General features: G+C 42.6%; 2 protein-coding genes across 3 annotated transcripts in view; one reads left to right on the top strand and one right to left on the bottom strand.

The window, feature by feature from the left end:
• Positions 1–27,951, bottom strand: part of LOC133451729 (NACHT, LRR and PYD domains-containing protein 3-like) — a 135,089-nt gene that overhangs the window by 68,884 nt on the left and 38,254 nt on the right. The window lies entirely within an intron of this gene.
• tmem70 (transmembrane protein 70) lies at positions 2,092–16,099 on the top strand. Of its 2 annotated transcripts, XR_009783210.1 has the most exons (4): positions 2,092–2,392; positions 14,345–14,456; positions 15,096–15,617; positions 15,696–16,099. XR_009783210.1 is itself a non-coding variant. In XM_061730909.1 (3 exons), exons 1-3 carry the CDS (start codon positions 2,165–2,167, stop codon positions 15,539–15,541), a joined length of 786 nt encoding a protein of 261 aa, XP_061586893.1. In that variant the 5' UTR covers positions 2,092–2,164; the 3' UTR covers positions 15,542–16,099. The 2 variants fall into 2 exon arrangements, 1 of the variants encoding a protein (XP_061586893.1); XM_061730909.1 differs by having other exon boundaries at positions 15,096–16,099.

Below are 27,951 nucleotides of genomic sequence, written 5' to 3'. Positions count from 1 at the left end.
AAACCAGTGTCTCATACGTTCAGAGACCGTGGCGTTCAAAGTGCTAAAGTGAAACGCCACTGAAACAAAACACAAAGTTTTTCATCAAACAAATCCACTCAAGTCTGAACTGAAGTCACAGAAAATAAACTGACCATCTTAAAACATCCTGCCATGTTTGGCTCCACATACAGCTGTGAGGCAGCTTTCTCACAATGAACATAATTAAAACTAAATATCGTTCCAGGGTCATCAATGAGCTCCTTTACATGCATATGAGAACCTGACGCCATCCAGCCCAGATTTAAAGTCCTGACAGGAGAAATTAGAGCTCAGTTCTCTCACTGAACGACAGAAAGTGGGGGCATAAGATTATAAGAGGGGAAGAAAGAGAAACTGCAAAACTGTTAAATTGTTAAGATGTGTTTATATTAATTTATTATAAAAATGTGTTGAGACAATTAACAAAGAAAAGGGGAAATTCAAATTGCTGGTAGAGAAATAAAATAAGATAGCATTTGAAAAATAAAATAAAATCTATTTTATTTTTAAGAGAAAAAAATATGTTTAATTCAAGTTACACATGTTAAGTGGCAAATATGTACTTTTTTTAATATAACAGTCAGATGCAGATGTTGATACAACTATGAGGCTACTTGAATATATATATATATATATATATATATATATATATATATATATATATATATATATATATATATACATATATATATATATATATATATATATATATATATATATATATATATATATATATATATATATATATATATATATATATATATTATGATGGACCTTCACTTGAGTAAATTTTCTCTAAATGGACCTTGAATACCCCTGCTATACAGTGTTAATATTTAACGGGCCTCGGGCCACTCTGTACTGAAAAAATTGGGCCCCAAGGTCAGAAAGGTTAAGAACCCCTGCTGTAGATGACACTCAGTACCAGAACTTCGTTACAGAATAACGTAATAATAATAATAATAATAATAATAATAATAATAATAATAATAATAATAATAATAATAATAATAATAATAATAATAATAATAATAACAGTTATCTGATTGATCCCTGAAGGTCATCCTGGCTGATTATCTGATATCATTGATCCATGATTAGCGAGGTATTGCTGATCATAAATTACAGCTTAAGAAAACCCAAATATCTATCTCAAAAAATTAGAATATTCTGGGAATCTTAATCTTAAACTGTAAGCCATAATCAGCAATATTAAAATAATAAAAGGCTTGCAATATTTCAGTTGATTTGTAATGAATCCAGAATGGATGACACTTCTATATCTATCTATATATATATATATATATATATATATATATATATATATATATATATATATATATATATATATATATATATATATATATAGATATAGCAGTTATAACTGGAGACAGACGTTTACCCACAATCCTCTGGGTGTGGCTCCCCCTGCTGGACTAACGGCAGAACTACAGGAAGAACTGAAGGTTTTTCGGTTTGAGAAAGGGATATTTTTTGTCACTGATCTTCTAGATGATATTTGGAATGTGATTGATTTTGTTTCCTTCTTGAACAAATATGGTTTAAATTGTCATGCAGAATTTATGAAGGTTTGTAAAGCCGATCCCCGGCCACTTATTCACTAGATTAAAGGTGCTCTAATGTGTGGAGATATTGAGACACTTCCCGTGTTAGTTATTGAGGATTATTGGATAAGAAATGTAACAACAAGTTTATAAGTGCTGTCTCGTTATTCATGTATCCGATCATTTTTCTCTTGAGTAAATTCTTTGTGATTTTCATTTATTTCTATCATCTATAGATTTCTAACTGCTCATTTGTCTATTTTGTTTTGTATGATAATAAATGTGATGTTAACTACAGGGAACTGATAAGCTCTGTGAGTTTTCGCCTCTTCCTGCACTTTAATTTGTTACTTTTATTTGTGTAATTTTTAACTATGCAAATAAATCAATCTAAAATAAATCAATTAACTGCTTTATGGAGCTCCGGCCCCGTGCGCGTCCCCGCCAGCAGGGGGCGGCGGCGCGCTCCCGCGCTGTTCCTGCGCAGGCGCAGAAGAAGAAGAGCGGAGCAGGAAAGTGCAGAAGAAGAAGCAGCAGGAAGAGTCTCTGTCGGTCACTCGGATCAAACCGGATCAAACATGCTGCTGCGGCTCGGAGCGTCCGGACCGGGTCTGGTTCTGGTTCCGAGGCTGCTGCTCCGGTCCAGGGGTCCGGGTCCGGGTCCGGGTCCGGGTCTGGTTCTGGGACCGGGACCGGTTCTGTCCCCTGCAGGACCGCCGACCCGCGGGGCCGCGCATGCGCTGCACTCGCTGGCGTGGTGCACAGGCGCGCACGCGCACAGGAGAGCCGTGCTCAGCTGGAGACAGGTGAGGTTTTATACACACCTGTACACACCTGAGTTATTATCTACACACCTGAGTTATTATCTACACACCTGTACACACCTGAGTTATTATCTACACACCTGTACACACCTGAGTTATTATCTACACACCTGTACACACCTGAGTTATTATCTACACACCTGTACACACCTGAGTTATTATCTACACACCTGTACACACCTGGTTAATATCTACTAACACCTGTACACACCTGGGTTATTATCTACACACCTGGGTTATTATCTACACACCTGTACACACCTGAGTTATTATCTACACACCTGTACACACCTGGTTAATATCTACTAACACCTGTGCACACCTGGGTTATTATCTACACACCTGTACACACCTGAGTTATTATCTACACACCTGAGTTATTATCTACACACCTGTACACACCTGGGTTATTATCTACACACCTGTACACACCTGAGTTATTATCTACACACCTGTACACACCTGAGTTATTATCTACACACCTGAGTTATTATCTACACACCTGAGTTATTATCTACACACCTGAGTTATTATCTACACACCTGAGTTATTATCTACACACCTGTACACACCTGGGTTATTATCTACACACCTGGGTTATTATCTACACACCTGTACACACCTGGGTTATTATCTACACACCTGGGTTATTATCTACACACCTGTACACACCTGAGTTATTATCTACACACCTGTACACACCTGGGTTATTATCTACACACCTGTACACACCTGGGTTATTATCTACACACCTGAGTTATTATCTACACACCTGTACACAACTGGGTTAGTATCTACACACCTGGGTTATTATCTACACACCTGTACACACCTGAGTTATTATCTACACACCTGAGTTATTATCTACACACCTGGGTTATTATCTACACACCTGGGTTATTATCTACACACCTGTACACACCTGGGTTATTATCTACACACCTGGGTTATTATCTACACACCTGTACACACCTGAGTATGTACTGTATACTGCATCAGTATGTACTGTATACTGCATACTTTTTTTTTTTTTTTTTCTCGTCCCCTTGTCTGCACACATATTAATGATTGATACCATGATGGTAGAAACCAAAAGTATATATATGTGCATTATTACTATATTTAATATATATACATATATATATATATATATACGCATACATATGCGTACACATACATAAATATACACATACAAACCCAGTGATTTTTTTTTTTTTTTGGGGGGGGGGGGGGTGGCTGACGACATCCACTGCCAATCCAGGAAGCAGGAACACACGGAAACACACGTCAAGCACTGGAAATCTGCAACAAAAAACCACAAACAAAGCACGAAACCGGCACGGAGCCAACCAAAACAGTAATAGCAATCGACCTAAATCTTAAGATCTGATTGCAGTCTGAGCTAAGTCTGAGCTAAGCTATCGCTACCGCTACCTAAACCCAAAAACTAGAGAGCCAGCATGCAGGTGAACAAGCCAGTGTGTATGTCTGTGTGTGTGTGTGTATGTATATGATCATGTGTGTGTGTGTGTGTGTATATGCGTGTGTTAAGATTTTGGCCTTGAAGATTTAAAAAACTGATTAATTCATATTATATTCTTGATTAAAACCATTAACATTATAGTTTATTTAACGGGAGAACAAAAACAATATTCTAATCATGTGTTCAGAGGAGTGGTTTTGCTGCTTTTTGGCCGTGTGCAATGGATGCAGTGTGTGCGCGTGCGCAGTCTATGCTGAGCTGGTTATGAATGGAGTCCACGGTAGGCTATCATTGATGGACCGAACGTTGACATGACAGGAGCTCACAAGCCATCGGTATGTGTACTTGTTCTTACCTTTCCAAACTGCTGATTGCTCTCATAGCCTTGTAGCGTTTTGATCTGTATAATCCGTTTGAAAGGTGTTGTGATTGTTCCCGTTTGGTGTTGCATTGTTGCGCTGTCGGTGTTTGTAAACTTTCATTCATAACAGCGTTTGATTCTGCCTCCTTCCGGGGCTCGCGAGTAGCTCTGTGACGTCACCAACGCTAGGCATTGTGGGAAATGTAGTTTGGAATCGCCGCGCATGGAAACATGCAAGAAAGTTCAATTGTTTGACATGATTATTGCTATCATTGTTCAGCATGTAACATTTAAAATCAAATCGAATGATGATAATAATAATTATTACATATATATATATAAAATAAATAACTATGAAAATAAATAAATAATAACAATTGTAGTAAAAATAAATTGTTATGTTATGTTTGATTGGCATAGTATATAGTCTAAATTAAATAAAGTTTAAATGGATTTGCATTGATGAAATGTTACTAGGTTTCTAGGTTTCTGAATTAATGATTAATGGGTTTTCTAAAATAATACTGAGTTAAAATGTTTATCATTATTTAATTATTTAAAATGATTGAATGTTTGTTTGGGATAAAGAATATTTCTTTACATTAAGTAAATGCATAATAGGATACTTTATTGTGGGAAAGCCTTTATAATAGTTAAATACATTCTCATTTCTGATGATCTATTCTGATGAATTATTATATTCTTTATTATATTCTGATTATATTATTTGTTTCCTCAGGTTTATAACCTGTGCAATTTGTGGAAAATAAAAAACCAACAAATAGAAGCACGAGTTGTTGCCATTTGTGTGCTGCCTGCCGCCCATTCGGAGGGCAAACCTAAAACATCCGAACAGTTATAAACCGCGGCCCGGTCCTGTGGAGAGGACCAAGCCCGGACAGCCAGTCCTTCCCTGAGGACTGCTGCTCATCTGCTAACCTGCAAGACAAAATAAGCTACAGCCAAGAAGAGGAGAAACAGCCTGACAAGAGGACTGCCCAGTCGGCATAAAGCTTGAAAGTCAACGCAAGAGGAAACAAGATGGCGGACGCAGCCCAGGAGCTGGAGAAGCTGAAGCTGAAGCGTACTGCAGCCCAAACCGCTTTTACTAAAAGAGCTAATCATCTCATCTCCAGGGCAAATGCTCTTAGTGAAAATGAACTAAGGGGCGAATGGAGAACCCTTAAAGTGGAGTACACAAGAGTCCGAGATGCAGGGTTTGATTATGCCACAGCCCTGAGAGAAATGGAGGATGACGACGCTACAAAGAAAGCGGAGGATGTCGACGAGAAAACGACTCAGTGCGACCAGAAATTTGATGAAACCGAAGACGTACTCAAAAGAAGCTTCTGGACCAGGTTCGCAGAACAGGCTTTTAACACCCTCGTTGAAGAGGCTGAATTAGCCATGGACCAGGCCGAGGCATCAGACTACCAGCAGTTGAATCGGAGGGATCGCGAGCTGGGAATTAGAGAACTGGAACGGGAGATCTTTGAATGCACTAGATTAGTCAATGAATGGATGGACTGTGTTCCGAGACCCAAGTTGACTGAGGCAAGGAACCGAACCAGGAAACTGAAGAGAAGACAGGAAAACCTGTCAGACAGGTGGGCGTGGCGTGGCTGGAGTCGGGACGAGGACGACGAGGAGGAGGACAAAAAGCAGGCGGAGCCAGATGTTGAGGATAAAAACCAGGACAAAATGCAGGGCAACGCCATTGAGCAGCCCACGACGGCTCACCCAGACCCTGACCCGCCTGTCCAAACAGAGACTCAAACCCCTGTCCACGACATGCAGCCTCAAGGCTTTCAAACTATGCCCTCAAATCTGCCCCATGGTGCTCAGTCAAGCTCACGACTTACCATCTCAACCGCACTGCAAGCTGGTTCTGGCACGCCTCCTGGGGCCTACAACTTCAAGCCCCACATCACTCTAGAGAGAGCACGCCTACCCATGTTTTCCGGTAACTTAAGAGATTACTACCGGTGGAAAGCTGAGTGGGAGGATCTTCAGCAGCTTGGAAACCCATATGGGTTGGACAATGTGAGGAAATTCCATCTCCTAGGCAGCCTGGATGAGAAAGTCAAGAGAGACCTTGTGCTGTCAAGCTGCGGATCCACTGACGACGTGTTCAGACTACTAGACAACAAGTACGGGAACAAGCCTAGGATTGTGCTGCTCATCTCAAGAGAGGTTCACGGACTTCCTCCTGTAAAGGGCAACAACCCTAGGAAGACGATCGAATTGATCCAGGCTGTGGAGAGAGCGCTGCGTGATCTCCAAGTACTGGGGGAGGAAGATGCTGTGAAGACTCGGGTGGTGGCACAGTCTATTGAGAGCAAGCTGCCCGACTCCATGAAGGAAAAGTGGCTAACACATAAGAGTGACCCTGCGAGCGGGTTCTCATCACGCAACCACTTTGATTGCCTACTGCAGTACCTAAGAAAGCAGGAGGACATTCTCGAGGAGTTGGAGCAGCTGCAGCTTAGTTCACCTGAATATCCTGAGAAATGGAAGGAAAAGAATAAAGAGAGGAAAGCTTTTACCAAAGCTACGTCTGGAAACACCCCAAAAGACTCTCATCCAAGCTCGTGCATCGCTTGTGGAGACGAGGAGCATGGTGGGAGACTGTTTGCCTGCAAAGTCTTCAAGAAGATGAACTTGTCGAGCAAGAAGGCTCAGCTGAGAAGGTCTGGATCATGCTTCAAGTGTTTACGTGTGCATGGTGAAGACAGCAGCTGCACTCAAAGGTTTCTCTGCTCAAAGGAGGACTGCCGTAAAAGGGGATCTTCAGACCACAACTATTTGCTCTGCCCAATCCCACAGACCAACAAAGACAAGAAGAGTGGTGCAAAAGCAGAGAAAAAGGGACTGGGACTGACAGAGAAACAGGAGGAACTAATGTCAAAACTTCCCCCTGAAATGATAGCAGAGTTCAAAGAAGCTTTCTCGAACAAAATCTCGACGACCGTGTGCAGCAGCACCGAAAGTGAACCAAGAGAGTACCCAGTTGTTATGATGCTACTCAAGGCCACTACGAACTCAGGCCAACTGATCGGCACGTTGATTGATCTTGCATCAGATACAAATTACATCTCACACGAAGCAGCAGAACGTCTACAGCTAAAAGGTGAAAACATCAAGTTGTTTGTACAAGGTGTTGGAGGAATGGAGAAGACAGTCGCTACCAAAAGGTACTCCCTGAGACTACGAGTAAAGACTCCCAAAGGGACAGTGGCGGAGCACAAGCTCCTCTGTTATGGCTTGGAAAGCATTGCTCAGGTCAACCAGGCAGTCACGCCACAGCAACTGCAAAAATTCTTCCCAAATGTCAGAGCAAATGACTTGGTCCGCCCTGAGAAGATTGACCTGCTGATTAGTCATCGAGAGGGTCGCTTGGTTCCACAGCCTGTTCAAATCGAGGGAGATCTCGTCCTTTGGGACGGTCCCCTGGGGAAAACGGTCGGTGGAAGTCATCCTGACCTCTTCGAAGTGATAGACCTAGCAGTACACAGGTCTGAAACTCACTTCGCACGAACAATGAGGACCGCCTCAGGGGCCTACAGAGAGATCCTTGAGGCTCCTAACCATGTCCAGACAGGAGCTCGAGTGCCAGTTGTCCGCAGTACGGCAGCTGCTACGAACAAAGACCTGATTGACTGGTTCAAGTGGGACAGTGTCGGCGCTGCATGCGTCCCTCAATGTGGTGGATGCAAGTGCGGGAGATGTCCCCCTGGAGGCAAAGAAATGACTCTAGGAGAGGAAAGAGACCTTGAGAAGATCAAAGGATGCCTTACCTATGTCCAAGCAGACAAGCACAGTGAATCCCCTCATTGGGACGCATCCTACCCCTGGAAAGGAGACCCTGCAACGCTTCCTGACAACAGACGTGCAGTGGAGGCAACTTTCCGCAACACAGAGAAACGTCTTGAGAGGGATCCCGAGTGGAAGGCTGCGTACAAAGAGCAGATCCGCGAGATGGTATCAAGGGGAGCTGCCACTAAACTCACTGAAGAGGAACTCGACAACTGGGAGGGACCGCGCTGGTACATAAGCCATCTTGTCGCTCCAAATCCTCACTCTTCAACCACCCCCGTGAGAATCGTGTGGAACAGTAGCCAAGAGTTCCTGGGGGTGAGTTTGAATGACCTTCTACACAAGGGACCGGACGTCCTGAATCCAATAAGAGGAGTCCTTCTGAGGTTCAGAACTGGGTTGTGCGCTGCACTAGGTGACGTGCGCAAAATGTATAACTCAGTGTGGCTGAAAGACAAGGAAGTCCACCTACATCGATTCCTCTGGAGAGACAACCCAGAGGATGAAATCGAAGTCTTCGCCATTGTGAGAGTCAACATCGGTGATAAACCTGCTGGGTGCATTGCTCAGGTAGCCATGAGAGAAACGGCAAACCTGCCCCAGTTCACGGCCATGGAGGAAGAACGCAGAGTTTTGGTAGAAGACAGTTATGTCGATGACATATTGACATCCCACGATAACATCAAGACACTAGAGAAGATCACCACAGGGGTCGAAGAGATCTTAAAAGCTGGAGGCTTCTCCCTGAAACCGTGGCTCTTCTCTGGTCAAAGTGGGAGGTCAGGAACTGCAGCCAACTCCATTGACAAGACAATTGTGACTGCGCCCAAAACTCTGGTGCTACCCAACCAGATGAGTGAAGAGGAGAGCAAGGCGCTAGGAGTCGGTTACGAACCAGAGTCTGACACGCTTCGGATAATGACATCTATCAACTTCTCAAAGAAGCGAGGGAAGATGAGGACGGGAATTGATTTACATGAAGGTGAAGTCAGAAGTAACACTCCAGACCCCTTGACCCGTCGAGTCCTACTAAGCCAGGTCGCTGGGTTCTACGACCCCATTGGACTTGCCACGCCTGCTAAGCAGAAAGGAGCCATGCTCGTGAGGCAGTCCTACCAAGAAGCAAGCAACCCAACTAAAGACACCTGGGATGACCCACTCTCACCAAAACTGAGAGAGGCTTCCATTAGACTGTTCGAGGAGTACGTGCGACTTGGCCAAATCAAGTTTGAGAGAAGCCTCACACCTCTCGGAGCAAAAGGCCAACCAGTAGGAGTCACATTCTCAGATGGGAGTGAGGCTTCCTATGGTGCTGTGCTTTACCTTCGTTGGGAGACACAAGATGGGGTCATCATAAGGTTGGTTGAGTCAAAGGCCAAACTGACTCCCCTCGACCAGAAAGGGGACGTGATTAAAGCCGAGCTATGCGGCGCTGTCTTCGCAGTTCGTCTGAAGAAATACTTTGAAAAGCATTGCCGCATCAAAGTCACACACTGGGTCCACCTAGTGGATAGCCAAACTATCCTGGGAGCAATACAAAAGGATAGTTATGGCTATCAGACTTTTTTCGCCAACCGAATTGGAGAGATCCAAATGGCTGGACCAGTAGAAGACTGGAAGTGGGTTGATGGAAACCACAATATAGCAGACATCCTCACAAGGGGAGCAAGTCCCGAGGAGCTCGACCAAGAGTCAGAGTGGCAACAAGGTCCAGAATTCCTGAGATTGCCTGAATCTGAGTGGCCTGTGGAGATGGCCAGTGAAATCCTGACCAATGTCGCTGATGACATCAAAAGACTGCAGAGAAAGGCGTTCTCGGCTGTCGTCACAAGGGCTCAGTCACAGAAGGCCTCAGATCCCTCAAGCACTGACTCTGGAACAAACATGGGAGACATTTCATCACCAAAAGACCAAGGTCCCACTCCATCGGCAGAGAGACTGGAGAGGAAACCCTGGGCCTTGGGTCTTGTGCGACTTGTTGAGCCCAAACGGTTCAGTAGCTTGTCAAAACTATGTAGTACTGTAGCCTGGGTCAGAAGAGCGGCAGAATCCTGGCTGAATAAACTAGACCAAGCCTCAGAGTCTGCAAAGTGGGAGGCGAGGATGTCTGAACTCTCTGCACAAGAAAGATCACTGGCTTTCCAAGACCTGGCCATTGCAGCTCAAGCCGGTGTAGACTTTCGAGACACAACTCTGAACCGCCTAGTTGTGGCTAGAGACCGCAACACCGGTCTCCTCCATTGCGGCGGGAGAGTCCAGTCTTGGAATGAAGACAGAGTAGCCGTACCTTTGATTCCCTTCAAATCATGGCTAGGGACGTTGCTGGCTCGAGAAGCTCATGAGACAAATCATGAAGGCGTTGCAGCCACATTGCTGCGCACAAGAAGAAAAGCCTGGGTGGTACAAGGGAGAAGGACTGTCAAGAAGGTGGTTAATGAGTGCATCACTTGCAAAAAGCAAAGAGCCAAGCTGTGCCAGCAAGTAATGAGTGACCTCCCTCTAGAGCGTACCAGCAGAGCAAATCCTTTCGAATATACCACACTGGACCTTTTCGGCCCCTTCGAGGTGAGGGACGCCGTAAAGAAAAGAACCAAGAAAAAAGTCTGGGGAGTCGTGTATTGCTGCATGGCTTCCAGGGCTGTCCACGCTGATCTCGTTGACGACCTCTCTTCCGAGAGCTTCCTTCAGGCTTTCTCCCGATTCACTGCGCTGAGGGGGCACCCCAGGAAGTTATGGTCAGACAGAGGCACAAACTTTGTGGGTGCTAAGCCGGCACTAAAAGAACTACACAGGTACCTCGCCTGTCTACAGAGGGCATCGGTCAAGAATGTGGCAGGAAAAAACGGTACTGCATGGCAGTGGGACTTTCATCCAGCTGACTCGCCCCACAGGAATGGAGCAGCAGAGGCGGCTGTCAAACTGATCAAGAGAGCTCTTAACAGCCTTGGCGGAACAACAGGCTGCTACACCTGGGGGGAGTTCCAGACCCTCCTCTACTCAGCTGCCAACTTAACCAACGAGCGGCCCATCGATGCCAAGGCACAGGAGCAAGAGGACACAGTGGAGTACCTGACTCCCAACTCCCTTATCCTAGGACGCACCGGTCAAGGAGGAGACATGCACGGGATCGACGTGGAAACCCACCCCTGGCGCAGGTTGAGGGCTGTCCAAGCTGGTGTTGACAAGTTCTGGGCAAAGTGGAGCGAGCTAGCAGGCCCAAACTTGTTTATCCGGCACAAGTGGCATCGAACAGAGCGGAGCGTCAAGATTGGAGATCTGGTTTGGATCGCAGACCAGAACGCCCTGAGAGGACAATTCCGGCTCGGACGCATCGTCTCAACGTATCCGGACGCGAAAGGGGTTGTCCGGGACGCAGATGTGACAACCTGCCTAGGACTTCCTGCCCCCTATGTATCCAGAGCCCGGGAGACAGACTGTACTCTACCCACGACCATCGTCCTTCGGAGAGATGTACGACGGCTGGTGGTACTGATTCCTGTTGAAGACCAGAAAGAGGTAAACTAAGTCCTCACCACGGGTACCCAAAAGACTCTGTGAACTGTTTAGTTAGCGGGTAACCCTGGGAGGCGGCTGAGTGGTTCAAGGGAAAACCTACACTCAGTGGGAGGAAAGGTGGTGGAATCTACCTCCCTAGTTAAGTTGTGCTTGAGACTTTGAAAAAAAAAAAAAAAAAAAAAAAAAAAAAAAGATTCTTAGTTTAGCTTATACCTATGAAGGTTGGACTTTAAGTTGAAGTTCCGCAAGTATGGTTATGTGGCCTCTTTGGATCTTTGATCACTCGGCCAAGTGGGAGGTGTTAAGATTTTGGCCTTGAAGATTTAAAAAACTGATTAATTCATATTATATTCTTGATTAAAACCATTAACATTATAGTTTATTTAACGGGAGAACAAAAACAATATTCTAATCATGTGTTCAGAGGAGTGGTTTTGCTGCTTTTTGGCCGTGTGCAATGGATGCAGTGTGTGCGCGTGCGCAGTCTATGCTGAGCTGGTTATGAATGGAGTCCACGGTAGGCTATCATTGATGGACCGAACGTTGACATGACAGGAGCTCACAAGCCATCGGTATGTGTACTTGTTCTTACCTTTCCAAACTGCTGATTGCTCTCATAGCCTTGTAGCGTTTTGATCTGTATAATCCGTTTGAAAGGTGTTGTGATTGTTCCCGTTTGGTGTTGCATTGTTGCGCTGTCGGTGTTTGTAAACTTTCATTCATAACAGCGTTTGATTCTGCCTCCTTCCGGGGCTCGCGAGTAGCTCTGTGACGTCACCAACGCTAGGCATTGTGGGAAATGTAGTTTGGAATCGCCGCGCATGGAAACATGCAAGAAAGTTCAATTGTTTGACATGATTATTGCTATCATTGTTCAGCATGTAACATTTAAAATCAAATCGAATGATGATAATAATAATTATTACATATATATATATAAAATAAATAACTATGAAAATAAATAAATAATAACAATTGTAGTAAAAATAAATTGTTATGTTATGTTTGATTGGCATAGTATATAGTCTAAATTAAATAAAGTTTAAATGGATTTGCATTGATGAAATGTTACTAGGTTTCTAGGTTTCTGAATTAATGATTAATGGGTTTTCTAAAATAATACTGAGTTAAAATGTTTATCATTATTTAATTATTTAAAATGATTGAATGTTTGTTTGGGATAAAGAATATTTCTTTACATTAAGTAAATGCATAATAGGATACTTTATTGTGGGAAAGCCTTTATAATAGTTAAATACATTCTCATTTCTGATGATCTATTCTGATGAATTATTATATTCTTTATTATATTCTGATTATATTATTTGTTTCCTCAGGTTTATAACCTGTGCAATTTGTGGAAAATAAAAAACCAACAAATAGAAGCACGAGTTGTTGCCATTTGTGTGCTGCCTGCCGCCCATTCGGAGGGCAAACCTAAAACATCCGAACAGCGTGTGACTTAAGGCTGAATTATGCTTCTGCGTCAAAACGACGCCGTGTCTACGGCGTGTGGTTTTTGTACACGCAGAGGACACGCCGTCACATGCGCCGTCAGTGACGTGCACCTCCCGAAAATTGTAACTACGCGTCGAGGAGACGCCGACCACACGCAGACCGAGAGGGCTGTGATTGGTTCGTTTGAAAGCGAAGCATTTCCGGTTTCCGGTTTGAAGCAGTAGTGAACTTCCAGGGCTTTTTTCTTCGTTTATGTGTGATTTTTTTTGTTTTTGTTTTTTGCACAATAGTTGTCCTTATCTCTTTGATTTACTATGACCGGAAAAATTCGGATAAACCATTCAGAAAAAGATCGCTAACTAGTGGCCGCGGGGGGTACTGCACCGCGACCAAATGGAGAGACGGAGAACTCTGAACGATTCGTGACGGCGTCACGGGTGCGCCGTGTGCTCTGCGTGTGTGTGACGCAGAACCATACCCGCACCATAAGTGTGTGTGTGTGTGTGTGTGTGTGTGTGTGTGTGTGTGTGTGTGTGTGTGTGTGTGTGTGTGTGTGTGTGTGTGTGTGTGTGTGTAATAAACCAAACAAAGCTCTACCTGAAGTGTATCTATAGTGGGGGAGGGGGGGGAGCAACCCCGCCACCCGCGAGACCAGAGGCCGACACGGAAGAGCCCGGAACCCAGGCCACCAGCAACCCCACAGAGGGGAGAAGTAGGAGGGAGGCAACCCACCGCCTGCGAGGACCCCCCTCCCCGGCGGCGGCCGAGGGGGCCCGCGGGCGGGGCCCCCACGGCGCGGGAAGAAGCAGCCAGGGATCCCGCGGCGGCGGACCGCGACCCAGGCAATCCCCGGCCACCCGGTCCGGGCCGGACACGCGGCCAGGAGGCCCCCACCCTTCAGGCCAACGACCCCCACCCGGCAGGGGGCCAACCTGCCCGGAGAGACAGAGCCGCCCCGGCCGCCGACGCGGGCAGGCGCACCCGCCCCCCACGAAGTGGCCCTCCAAGACCAGAGGGGCGCCCAGACACACAATCACGCACCGTTTCCCCCTCCCCGGGGGGGTCCAGCACCGCCAGAAGGCACCCCAGGCTGCACGGCGAGCCCCGCCAGGCCCGGGAATCCCGACCCACCTATCCCAGGCCGGTGAGGGAGCGCGGGTGATGTGGGACCCCCTCCCGCCCCTGGTGTTGAGTGCATGTGATTAATGCCATAAAAACAGGGATATACTGCATACTAAATTATTATTATTATTATTATTATTATTATTCTTACAGTCCTGTATTTATGTTTATGTTCCAGGTCCCGTCTGTCCGTCCGTCTGTCCGTCCAACTCCTCGTCTTCTGTCCTCAACGTCCAACGGAGACGACGGGAACCTGATCTACACCGGGAACCTGGCAGGCAGCGTCCGAGGTCCGTAGGGGTTCCTGGTCCGTTAGGGGTCCGTTAGGTCCGTAGGGGTCCATTAGGGGTTCCTGGTCCCCAGGAGGGTTCCAGTCTGGGTTCCTGGTCCTAGGTTTTAACAGGGTTTCCTGTGGTGTTTCCAGGGGTTTTAACAGAGTTTTAACGGGGTTTTAACAGGGTTTCCCCCCTCGTCTCCAGGGGTGAAGCTGTTCTCTGGTTTTAACAGGGTTTTAACGGGGTTTCCCTTCCTGTTTCCAGGGGTTTTAACAGGGTTTTAACGGGGTTTCCCCCTCGTCTCCAGGGGTGAAGCTGTTCTCTGGTTTTAACGGGGTTTCCTGTGGTGTTTCCAGGGGTTTTAACGGGGTTTTAACGGGGTTTCATGTCCTGTTTTCAGGGGTTTTAACGGGGTTTCCCCCCTTTCTCCAGGGGTGAAGCTGTTCTCTGGTTTTAACGGGGTTTCCTGTGCTGTTTCCAGGGGTTTTAACAGGGTTTCCTGTGGTGTTTCCAGGGGTTTTAACGGGGTTTCCCACCTTGTCTCCAGGGGTTTTAACGGGGTTTCCTGTCCTGTTTCCAGTGCTGTTTCCAGGGGTTTCCTGTGCTGTTTCCAGGGGTTTTAACGGGTTTCTCCCCTTTCCCCCCCGTCTCCAGGGGTGAAGCTGTTCTCCTACTCCACCAGCGCCGCCAGCCTGGCCCTGCTGCCCCAGATCCTGCTGCAGACGGGTCTGGGGGTCCAGAGTCCGGCCCTGCAGGCCACCTTCATCACCGTCGTGGGCTTCTTCACCTTCCTGACGCCGGTGCTGCTGCACCTGGTGACGCGCGGCTACGTGCTGCGTCTGTACCACCACCCGGCCCGCGACACCTACACCGCCGTCACCTGCAGCGTGCTGCTGACGGAGCGCCGCCGCGTCTTCCACCAAGACCGGGTCCGGGTCCCGGCCGTCAGCCGCATGTTCACCAGCTTCTACGCCGGCGGGGCGGGCTACCTGGTGAACCCGGACCTGTTCCAGCTCCCCCAGGACTACAACCACCTGATGGGCTACGACAAGCCCTTCAGCTTCCCCCCCGAGGACCTGGAGCCCCCGGAGAGGAGCTGAGGGGCTCTGCTGGTCGCCACGGCAACCTGGAGCCCCCGGAGAGGAGCTGAGGGGCTCTGCTGGTCGCCACGGCAACCTGGAGCCCCCGGAGAGGAGCTGAGGGGCTCTGCTGGTCGCCACGGCAACCTGGGGCTCTGCTGGTCGCCATGGCAACCTGGGGCTCTGCTGGTCGCCACGGCAACCTGGAGGTGGTCGCCACGGCAACCCGGACCTGTTCCAGCTCCCCCAGGACTACAACCACCTGATGGGCTGCGACAAGCCCTTCAGCTTCCCCCCCGAGGACCTGGAGCCCCCGGAGAGGAGCTGAGGGGGCTCTGCTGGTCGCCACGGCAACCTGGGGGTGGTCGCCACGGCCACCTGGGGCCGCCGGAGCTGAGGGGTTCTGCTGGTCGCCATGGCAACCTGAAGGTGGCGCTGCCGTGAGGTGGTCGCCACGGCAACCTGAAGGTGGCGCTGCCGCGGAGGCCGAGGCGGTCGCCATGGCAACCTGGACTTCTTTCTGCACAGGCGGATGTTTGTCAGCTGTTTTTGTGTTAATAAAGACTTGATATCAACGTTTCCACCTGTTTTTCATCCAGACGTTGAGAAGCTTTTTTTTTTTTTTTTTTTTTTTACCTTGTCTGCACACATTAATGATTGATACCATGACGGTAGAAACCAAAGGGGTATATATGTGCATTATTACTATATGTAATATATATACATATATATACGCATACATATGCGTACACATACATAAATATACACATACAAAGGGGGGGGGGGGTGACGACATCCACTGCCAATCCAGGAAGCAGGAACACACGGAGACACACGTCAAGCACTGGAAATCTGCAACAAAAAACCACAAACAAAACACGAAACCGGCACGGAGCCAACCAAAACACGAACAGCAATCGTGTGTGTGCGGAGGCAGTGGGGGGGACCGGAGACAGGCCCGGAGAGAGAGAACCCCCCAACAGGGCGAAACCCGTGCAGGCCCGACAACGGAGGGCCCCAGACCCAGGCATCCCATTCATTCATCCATTCACCTATCCGATACCTATACTAATAATAAGATATACTATACATAAGACGTTGAGAAACTTAATATATAAGTGTCATGTTTGGAGCAGGAAGCTCCAGCGTTGCCACGGCAACCAGGATCTCGCTGGAATATGTTTGTGACGTCAAATCTTCCATTTCACTTTGAAAGTTTATAAACGGCTTCAAAAGTAGGAAGAGAACGAGATTTATTCATCGACGTAACAAAGCAATTAATGAAGCATTTACACTTAAATAGACTCCAACTGAAATGTACAAAAAAGTGGCGATTAATATTAATAATTTATAATAATTTATACGCGGGGGTGTGTATAATAATAATGATTATATTAATAATATATACACGGGGGTGTGTATAATATTAATAATATATACACGGGGGGCGTGTATAATATTAATAATAATAAAATATACACGGAGGGCGTGTATATTAATAATTGATAATAATATATACACGGGGGGCATGTATAATATGAATAATATATACACGGGGGCTTGTATAATATTAATAATAATAATATATACACGGGGGTGTGTATAATATCAATAATAATATATACATGGGGGCGTGTATAATATTAATAATAATAATAATATATACACGGGGGGCATGTATAATATCAATAATAATATTAATAATAATATATACATGGGGGGCGTGTATAATATCAATAATAATATTAATAATAATATATACACGAGGGCGTGTATAATATTAATAATATTAATAATAATATATACACACGGGGCGTGTATAATATTAATAATATATACACGGGGGGCGTGTATATAATATTAATAATAATAATAATAATAATAATAATAATAATAATAATAATAATAATAATAATATTTACACGGGGGGCGTGTATATTAATAATAATATTAATAATAATATATACACGGAGGGCGTGTATAATATTAATAATAATAATAATAATAATAATATATACACGGGGGGCATGTATATTAATAATAATATTAATAATAATATATACACGGAGGGCGTGTATAATATTAATAATACTATATACACGGGGGGCGTGTATAATATTAATAATAATAATAATAATATTAATAATATATACACGGGGGGTGTATAATATTAATAATAATAATAATAATATTAATAATATATACACGGGGGGTGTATAATATTAATAATAATAATATTAATAATAATATATACATGTGGGGCGTGTATGTTAATAATTGATAATATTAATAATAATATATACACGCGGGGCGTGTATGTTAATAATTTATAATATTAATAATAATATATACAGGGGGGGCGTGTACCTGTATTGCCCCCCGACAGTCACATCAGTATTCATCAGAAAAATGGTTACAAACTTTCACATCTGAACATAAATACAAACACGTGTTGATACTTTTACACATATGTTTATATACTTGTACACATATATGTTTATGTACTTTTACACATATGTTTATATACTTGTACACATATATGTTTATGTACTTTTACACATATGTTTTTATACTTGTACACATATACGTTTATAATAATAATAATTAATAATTAATTTTATTTAGCGGCGCCTTTCATGTCACCCAAGGTCACCTTACAGAATAAATACAAAACAATAAAATACAGGAAATACAATAGAAATACAATAGAAATTATAATACATACACACATACACAATACATACAATAGACAACCGAACAGAACAGATAGATAACAGAACAGTATGGTGGGAAGTAGTGTGTGGTGACCGGTCAAAGTGAATGGGCAAGTTTAACCCTCCGGGACACCTAGGCGCATTTTACGCGCTTTTCACTTTTCATTTTTGGATAATTTTGGCTGAGTTCATCCATATGGCATGAATTTTGGTGAGAACGTGTATTTTTATATGATCTTTATATTTCCAGCTCAGTTCCTACAGTAAGTCTAAAATACACTCTGTAAAATACAATTGTTACACTCTGACCCCTTAGCGCAAAAAACGCGCCATTGAAACCCATTCAAACTTCAATTTTTGATCTCGCTTCCATTAAAGCATAATAAATGCATTTTATTATATCTAGGTGTCAATCTGGTCTTTTGCCTTGGAATTGATCATATTTACTACTCTGAACCAGATTACCTCATTTTTACCATATTTGGCATATGGAGAAAAAACATGCTATTTCCACTGGATGGCACCGTCACAATTCACCCCTCCCCCTCCCTTAATGTGTGTGTGTGTGTGTGTATGTTTGCATGTACAGTTAGTATATGTGTGTGTGTGTATGTGTGTGTGTTTGTGTGTGTGTGCGTGTTTGTGTGTGTGGTGTGTGTGTGTGTGTGTGTGTGTGTGACCTTATGACATTATGAGCAAAGGCTTTCAAGTGCCACTGTTTTCATTCATTCACATGGTTTTTGTGCAGAAGTTCAAAGCCCGTCTAAGATTATTTTGTATAAATGCACACCACACACACTTACACAAGAGGTCCATAAACACAAATAAATCCAAACATGGGGCATTTTGAATCACATGAAAGGTGCAGCCATAGAGAGAATCATGCTTTTTGTTGAGTCGTTTACACAGCTGCGACTGCAGCCAAAGTTTATAAAAATGCAACCTGTGGAACTAGTCATTTCTTATTTGGCAAGATGGAGAGAGCCTATTGAGTGCACAACGCTTTGGACATAGCGATGGAGTCTGATTCTGATCGCGGGCAAGAGGAATCTGACACAGAGAACACAGATACTACAGACGAGGAACCGGTGTCTGAATCGTCTTCTGAGAGCTTGGATGTTCCTCTGACAGTGAGGAAGAAGAGACTTCCAGAAGTGGGGAAATTCAGTAGCAGTGAAATTTGCTTTCATCCTTTGGACCACCGTGGATCCGTCATGGCAACGGGGAAAAAGTTAGCGGAGGAGGCTGTTCATTGAGGAGCTGGGGAAGACTCTTGTAGCTCCACAAATGGCAAGGAGACGCCACCTCCCCGCACACCAGCTGCTGCGGCCTTGGTGTTGGTGCTGAATTCAAAGGAGACCCAGGTCCAAGCTCAAGTGCAAGCCCATCCCCAGACACCACCCAGAGGAGGAGGCAGTGTGTTTTGAGCACCAGCAACAAACTCCTACGTGTACTCCACCTGCAGAAAGTGCGACAGTCCCATCTGCAAGGAGCACTACCAAATTGTTTGCAGCTCCTGCCTCACCTGAACTGACTCACACACACTCACACTCACACACACACACACACACACGCGCACACACACACACACGCACACGCGCACACACACACACACACACATGCGCACGCGCACACGCACACGCACACGCACACACACACACAGTCTATTTCTCTCTGTCACAATTTTGTTGCTGTTATTGAATGTTATTGAATGTTATTTAGTCAGTTTTGATGTTCCTGGCTCACTGTTCCTGGTTCATTGTTCATTGTTTCACTTCTGGGTAAAAAAGTATGTGTTATAGCTACCTTTTGAAATGCATAAAAAATAATAATGCATGAAGATCAATGTTGCTGCTCTGTGTTCCCTGTGTTGTTCATCTAAAAACATGGCATCATGACAAAAACCTGGCATTTAAAGGGTTAAATCTTTAAAAAATAATGAATATTTGATATTAATACTTAGGTCAGATATTGGTGAAACAAATTAGCTCAATAAAAGTGGAATATAATATTAATGTATAATATGTTTTATAGCTACCTTATGAAAAGCGCATTTTTTGCGCTAAGGGGTCAAAGTGTGAGTATTTGACACTGCACAAAAAATAATAATGCATGAAAATCAATATTGCTACTCATCATTGACATATACCAGGCTGTAATAACCCAAAACAAAAAAATCTACTTTGCATGTAGTATATTGAAAATAATTCAATTTTTCTGTTTTTTTCATCTAAAAACATGGTGGCATCGTGACAAAAACCTGGCATTTAAAGGGTTAAATCTTTAAAAAATCATGAATATTTGATATCAATACTTAGGTCAGATATTGGTGAAAGAAATTAGCTCAATTAAAGTGGAATATAATATTAATGTATAATATGTTTTATAGCTACCTTATGAAAAGCGCGTTTTCTGCGCGAAGGGGTCAGAGTGTAACTATTTGACACTGCACAAAAAATAATAATGCATGAAAATCAATGTTGCTACTCATCATTGACATATCCCAGGCTGTAATAACCCAAAACAAAAAAATCTACTTTGCATGTAGTATATTGAAAATAATTCAATTTTTCTGTTTTTTTCATCTAAAAACATGGTGGCATCGTGACAAAAACCTGGCATTTAAAGGGTTAAATCTTTAAAAAATCATGAATATTTGATATCAATACTTAGGTCAGATATTGGTGAAAGAAATTAGCTCAATTAAAGTAGAATATAATATTAATGTATAATATGTTTTATAGCTACCTTATGAAAAGCGCGTTTTCTGCGCGAAGGGGTCAGAGTGTAACTATTTGATACTGCACAAAAAATAATAATGCATGAAAATCAATGTTGCTACTCATCATTGACATATCCCAGGCTGTAATAACCCAAAACAAAAAAATCTACTTTGCATGTAGTATATTGAAAATAATTCAATTTTTCAGTTTTTTTCATCTAAAAACATGGTGGCATCGTGACAAAAACCTGGCATTTAAAGGGTTAAATCTTTAAAAAATCATGAATATTTGATATCAATACTTAGGTCAGATATTGGTGAAAGAAATTAGCTCAATTAAAGTAGAATATAATATTAATGTATAATATGTTTTATAGCTACCTTATGAAAAGCGCGTTTTCTGCGCGAAGGGGTCAGAGTGTAACTATTTGACACTGCACAAAAAATAATAATGCATGAAAATCAATGTTGCTACTCATCATTGACATATCCCAGGCTGTAATAACCCAAAACAAAAAAATCTACTTTGCATGTAGTATATTGAAAATAATTCAATTTTTCTGTTTTTTTCATCTAAAAACATGGTGGCATCGTGACAAAAACCTGGCATTTAAAGGGTTAAATCTTTAAAATATCATTAATATTTGATATCAACACTTAGGTCAGATATTGGTGAAAGAAATTAGCTCAATTAAAGTGGAATATAATATTAATTTATAATATGTTTTATAGCTACCTTATGAAAAGCGCGTTTTCTGCGCGAAGGGGTCAGAGTGTAACAATTATTAAAGGTGTCCCGGACAGGTGAGTCTTGAGTTGCGTTTTGAAGGTGGTGATGGAGTCTATTTGTCTTATGTGTGGGGGGAGGGAGTTCCAGAGTCTGGGTGCCGTGCAACTGAAAGCTCGGGCACCCATGCTGCTGAGGTGTGAGGTGGGAGTGAAAAGAAGTCCAGCAGAGGTTGAGCGGAGGGTGCGGGAGGGGGTGTATGCTTTCAGTAAGTCACAGAGGTAGGTGGGGGCTAGGTTGTGAAGGGCTTTGTGGGTGAGGAGGAGGTTTTTGTAAATGATACGATATTGGACTGGGAGCCAGTGGAGTTGGATAAAGACGGGGGTGATGTGGTCAGATGACTTGGTGCGGGTGATGATCCGGGCGGCCGAGTTCTGAATGAGTTGTAGTTTGTCGGTGAGTTTGGTTGGGAGGCCAGTGAGGAGAGCATTACAGTAATCGATACGGGATGTGACGAATGAGTGGACCAGGATTTCGGTGCTGGATTGGGACAGTGCTGGACGGAGTCTGGAGATGTTGCGGAGGTGGAAGAATGCAGTCCGGGTGATGTTATGGATGTGAGGTGCAAATGAGAGTGTATTGTCCAGAATGACGCCGAGGCTCTTGACGTGGGGGGAAAAGGGTACCGGGAAGCCGTCAATGATGATGGGAGGGGCGGGAGCGGGTTGTGACTTGGTGAGGGTGGATTTGGAGCAGATGAGAAGAGCCTCAGTTTTATTGCCGTTGAGTTTGAGGAAGTTATTGCTCATCCAGGTATTGATGTCGTGTAGGCAGGTGGTGAGGGAAGCGGGAGGAATGGCAGCGGTGGGGTTGGAGGAGATATATATCTGAGTGTCATCGACGTAAGTGTGAAAATGGACCCCATGGTGACGGAGAATTGAACCTAGGGGTAGGAGGTAGATGGTGAAGAGAAGTGGACCCAGTACTGACCCCTGGGGGACACCCATTGTGACATCCGTGCACCCAGATTTATGGTTCTGTAGTTGGACAAACTGTTGACGGTCAGTGAGGTATGATGAAAGCCAGGAGAGTGCAACACCAGTGATCCCAATGCCAGCCAGGCGGTCCAGGAGTATTGGGTGAGAAATGGTGTCGAAAGCTGCGCTGAGGTCCAGGAGGATGAGGATGGTGAGTAGGCCGGAGTCAGCTGCACGGAGGAGGTCGTTAGTGATTTTAACCAGGGCTGTTTATGTACTTTTACACATATGTTTATATACTTGTACACATATACGTTTATGTACTTTTACACATATGTTTATATACTTGTACACATATACGTTTATGTACTTTAACACATACGTTTACAGCACTTCATATAAAAGTTCACAGATCCACCAACATGTTCCAAACGGAGTAGGATTGAAGTAAACACACATATATATATATATATATATATATATATATATATATATATATATATATATATATATATATATATATATATATATATATACATGGTAGAAATGGTGTAACAATATACTTTATTAACTATATAAGAGTAGATATGCTATATATACTGGTTCATATATTTACTTACAATTATATACATGGAAATTACTATAAATCTCTATATCCACATATCTACATTTAACTATAAATCAATATATATTAATAGAGATATAGATACAAATACACAAATTCTGTACGTATAATATAACTCAATATATCCATATACATACCTACATATAACATATCTATATCCATAATATACGTCTATATATCTACATATATTAATAAATGTTCTTATCTACAGGTTTATTCATCTGTATTTGGAATAGAAAGTTTCTTTTTTAAAGGGAGATGAAGCAGATTGCAGTAGGTGGATCGTCTGGACCGAGTCTGAGCAGCGTAAAAATAATAATAATAGTAATAATTATAATTATGATAATAATAATAGTAATAATAATAATTATGATAATAATAATAACAGTAATAATAATAATGATAATAATAATAATTATTATAATAATGATAATAATAATAGTAATAATGATAATAATACTAATAATAATGCACTGATGTAAATTGTAACCTGAAATCTCATTGTGAGGATCTCTGTGCCTTATATGATGGTATTGTGGGGTCTGTATATGAGGCCAGTAAAAAGTACTGTACCAACTCTGAGAGAAGACACACTATTAAGCCAGGGTGGAACAAACATGTGTCTCACCATCATGCAGAAGCCAAGCGTGCATGTAGGGCTTGGGTCCAGGCAGGCAGACCAAGAGAAGGATCTGTTCTTGATTACAAAAAAGCCACTACTGCTAGATATAAATATGCAGCTCGTTATGTCAATAGAAATGAACAATTGATGAGAGCAGATTCCATGGCTGAAAAGCTCCTTGGTAACGATGTCACTGGGTTCTGGAAAGGGGTGAAAGCTATTAACAGGGACAATACATCACTACCTTGTACCATAGAGTAGGCTTGCCACCCGTCCCTTAAAATACGGAATTGTTCCGTAATTGGGAATTAAAAGTTGCATTCCGTATTGAACCAATACGGACACATATTATGCTCTTATTTATTTATGTAATAATCTACAGGTGAAGGTCGGAAAATGTGAATATATTGCAAAACTTCATTCTTAATAAATTCATCTAAAGGTGAAACAAATATATTATTTCCCACTACATTCAAAGTGAGATATTTCAAGCCTTTATTTGTTATAATTTTGGTGATTATGGCTCACAGTTTATGAAAACCCCAAATGAAAAAATCTCTATATTATGAAATCAATAAACAATTCAATCATCAAAATAATAACAAATAAAGGTTTAACATATCTTGCTTTGCATGTAATGACACTATGTAATATATATTAGTTTCACCTTTTAAGTTGAATTATTGAAATAAATTAACTTTTACACCATATTCTAATGTTCCTGTAGGTTATTCTACATCTGGGCTGATGGACGTACACATCATAGGAGGATATTTCAGTTGCTAGTATGGTTGGATGTCTGTACAGTCATGCAAGTTAAATGCTATTAAAGCACTTTAAACTCTAAATCAAAGCATTTAGTTGTTTCATATAAAATAAATACATTTCTATGCAGTTTAGAAGTTTTGGGGATGTCCCTTTTTTTGGGGTCTGCGTTGCTGAAATCGGAGCGTCCCTTATTTCTATTTCTGAAAGGTGGCAACCCTACCATAGAGGGGGTTTCTGGTTGTGACAATATAGCTGAACTGTGGAGGCAGCACTATTCAGAGCTTTTTAATTGTGTTAAAAGTGACCCCTACATCTTAGGTAAGATTCCCAGTGGTGATAATGTGCAAATCACCGCCAAAGAAGTGCTACTAGCTATTGCACAGTTAACTGACAACAAGGCATGTGGCTCAGATAAAATTTCAGCAGAACATTTTAAATATGCGAGCCCAAGAGCAGCAATTCTTTTAGTCGTCTGTTTTACTGGTTTTATGACCCATGGAGTCCTACCAGACTCCATGTTATCTGTAACTCTGGTCCCTGTCATTAAGAATAAAGCTGGCAAGGTGGGCAGCATGGACAACTACCGACCAATTGCTTTAGCCAGTGTGCTGTCCAAAGTTTTAGAGAGTATTTTATTAAACAGAGTGTCTGCTTATGTTTCATTTCATTTAATTTATTCTTTATTTCATTCAAAAAACAAAACAATTCAATACAAACACAAATACAAATGTTCCTAACTTATGAATGAAAAGGGAGCAGAAAGAAGAAGAATCTTATCTGATCTGCCCCTTTCACAAATAACATCATTTAATAATAATTAAAAAAAAAAAAAAAAACTAAGTGAATAAAAACAACTAAAATAAAATTAAAATAACATTAAATGAAATTACCACCGCCTACGGGTATGTCAATCAAACTCAACATTTTTCGTTATATTTCCTTAACATACAGGTTTTAATTGTTCTTTTAAATGTAATGTTTGATTTGGATTCTTTGTTTTCTTTGTTCAGATTGTTCCATAAATTGATTCCTTTCACAGAAACACAACGTTCCATCAATTTTGTCCTGCATCTTGGTTTTATAAAAATCTCTGTTCCTTTTAAGTTATACTTGCTGTATCACCTGTACAGTTGCAGCTCAGTTCTGTCTCCATCTCGTCACCGTTGTGTATGTACACACTTCTGATAACCAGTTTGGATTTAAGGCTAAACATGGTACTGATCTTTGTATTTATGCTTTAAAAGAGATTGCTGATAGATATAGAAGACATCATTCTTCTGTTTTAATTGGGTTTATAGACGCATCCAAGGCATTTGATCGCATAAACCATCATAAACTGTTTTTAAAATTGAGTCAGAGGGGTGTGCCTGACAGTATCCTTAGGATTCTGTTTTTTTGGTATGCCAATCAGTGCATGCAAATAAAATGGGGGGATGTAGTCTCTGCTCCATTTGGGGTGAGTAATGGAGTCCGTCAGGGCGGCCTATTTAATGTGTATATGGACGCTCTATCAGACCAGTTGAAAAGCTGTAAAACAGGTTGTGTGATAGGAAATACTATTATTAATCATCTTATGTATGCGGATGATCTGGCAATCATTTCGCCTTCTAGTGCTGGGTTTCAGGAGCTGCTCAACATGTTCTGAATATGGGGTGGAATTCAATGTTAGCTATAATGCTAAAAAGAGCTCGGTTATGATTTGTAGAACTAATGGTGATAAGGAACTGGTATTCCCATCATTTTATTTGTCAGGGAATGTGTTACCTTTTTGTCACACTGCCAAGTATTTGGGCCACATCATCACTGAGGATTTTTCGGATGATGAGGATATGTATAGGCAACGGCGTGTTTTATATACACAAGCAAATGTGCTGAAAAGTAAATTTTCCTGGTGTTCTGATGAAGTTAAAATGAATCTCTTCAGAGCATACTGTACCCCACTCTACACTGCCCCCTTGTGGGTTAAGTTTAAAAAGGCAAGCATCCGCAAATTGCAGGTTGCCTATAATGATAACGATATAATGATTGCCTACGTATTTTGATGGGAAAACCCAGGTGGTGTAGTGCGAGTGAGTTATTCTGCCAAATGCGTATAAACACTTTTCACGCTCTGTTGAGAAAACTAATGTATAGGTTCATTTGTCGACTGAATGACACACAAAACTCTGTTTTAATGCTGTTGACCAATCCTGGACTGAGTTCTGTGAGATATCAATCAGCAATGTGGAAACACTGGCATGACTGTCTTTTTTTAAATTTGTATGTGTGTTTGTCTTTTTTAAATGGACCCTGAGTCTATTAAAAAAGTCAAAAAAAAAAAAAAAATGTGTCGTTTAAAAAATATGTTAATCAGGTTTGTAAAATAGCGTTTTTCCATCTCCGTAATATTGTAAAGATTAGGGAAATCCTCTCGCAGAGTGATGCAGAAAAACTAGTTCATGCGTTTGTATCTTCTAGACTGGATTACTGTAATGTGTTGTTAGCAGGATGTCAAATTCAGAATCCAATTTAAAATTGTATTACTTGCATATAAAGCCCAAAACGGCTTAGCTCCGCATTATTTGCAAGACCTGATAGTGCCTTATGTTCCTGGCACAGCTCTCCGTTCTCAGAGTGCAGGTTTACTCGTAGTTCCTAGAGTATCTAAATGTAGATTTGGAGGGCGGGCGTTCTGCTATCAGGCACCATTACTATGGAACCAACTTCCAATCTGGGTTAAGGAGGCTGACACCACCTCCACCTTTAAAACTAAACTTAAAACCTTTCTGTTTAGTAAAGCCTATAGTTAGTGTTTAGTAAACCTCTAGCTGGTGTTGGTAAATCTCTAGGTAGTGTAAACTCTAGTGTGTTAGAGTCGCTCCTGTAGTTTCTTGTGCTGGCCCCCCTTTCTCTCCTCTTTTTTCTCTTTTGTGCATGGTGCAGCATCCTCTACCGGTGGCGAAGAGCATCTCTGAATGCACAACACCGGAACCTGCAGCGTGGGAGTGAGGGGGGCAGGGTTAGGGTTATGTTCATGTTCTGGATCTCTGGAAAGCGTCTAGAGACAACTTTTGTTGTATTAGACGCTATATAAATAAAATGTAATTGAATTGAATTGTATTTATTGCTAACTCGGCATGACTTCCGTCGGGGATGTGTGAGTGTGCGAGAGTGTGTTTGTATTATTCACTTAATAATGGTAGGGTCAATTCTATCCCTACAACATTTGGGAAGACAATCTAAATTACCTTTATATCTGAACTCATTATATAATACAAATAAGATTGCTTAAAAGTT

The sequence above is a fragment of the Cololabis saira genome, chromosome 10, assembly GCF_033807715.1.
Source record: "Cololabis saira isolate AMF1-May2022 chromosome 10, fColSai1.1, whole genome shotgun sequence".
NCBI lineage: Eukaryota > Metazoa > Chordata > Actinopteri > Beloniformes > Belonidae > Cololabis > Cololabis saira.
This window is presented reverse-complemented; position numbering and strand designations above follow the sequence as displayed.

Coding starts and splice junctions, on each gene's coding strand:
- tmem70 (XM_061730909.1), top strand. CDS start 2,165: ATGCTGCTGCGGCTCGGAGCGTCCGGACCGGGTCTGGTTCTGGTTCCG. Junction 2,393..14,344: donor CCGTGCTCAGCTGGAGACAG/GTGAGGTTTTAT, acceptor TTTATGTTCCAG/GTCCCGTCTGTCCGTCCGTC. Junction 14,457..15,095: donor CCTGGCAGGCAGCGTCCGAG/GTCCGTAGGGGT, acceptor CCCCGTCTCCAG/GGGTGAAGCTGTTCTCCTAC.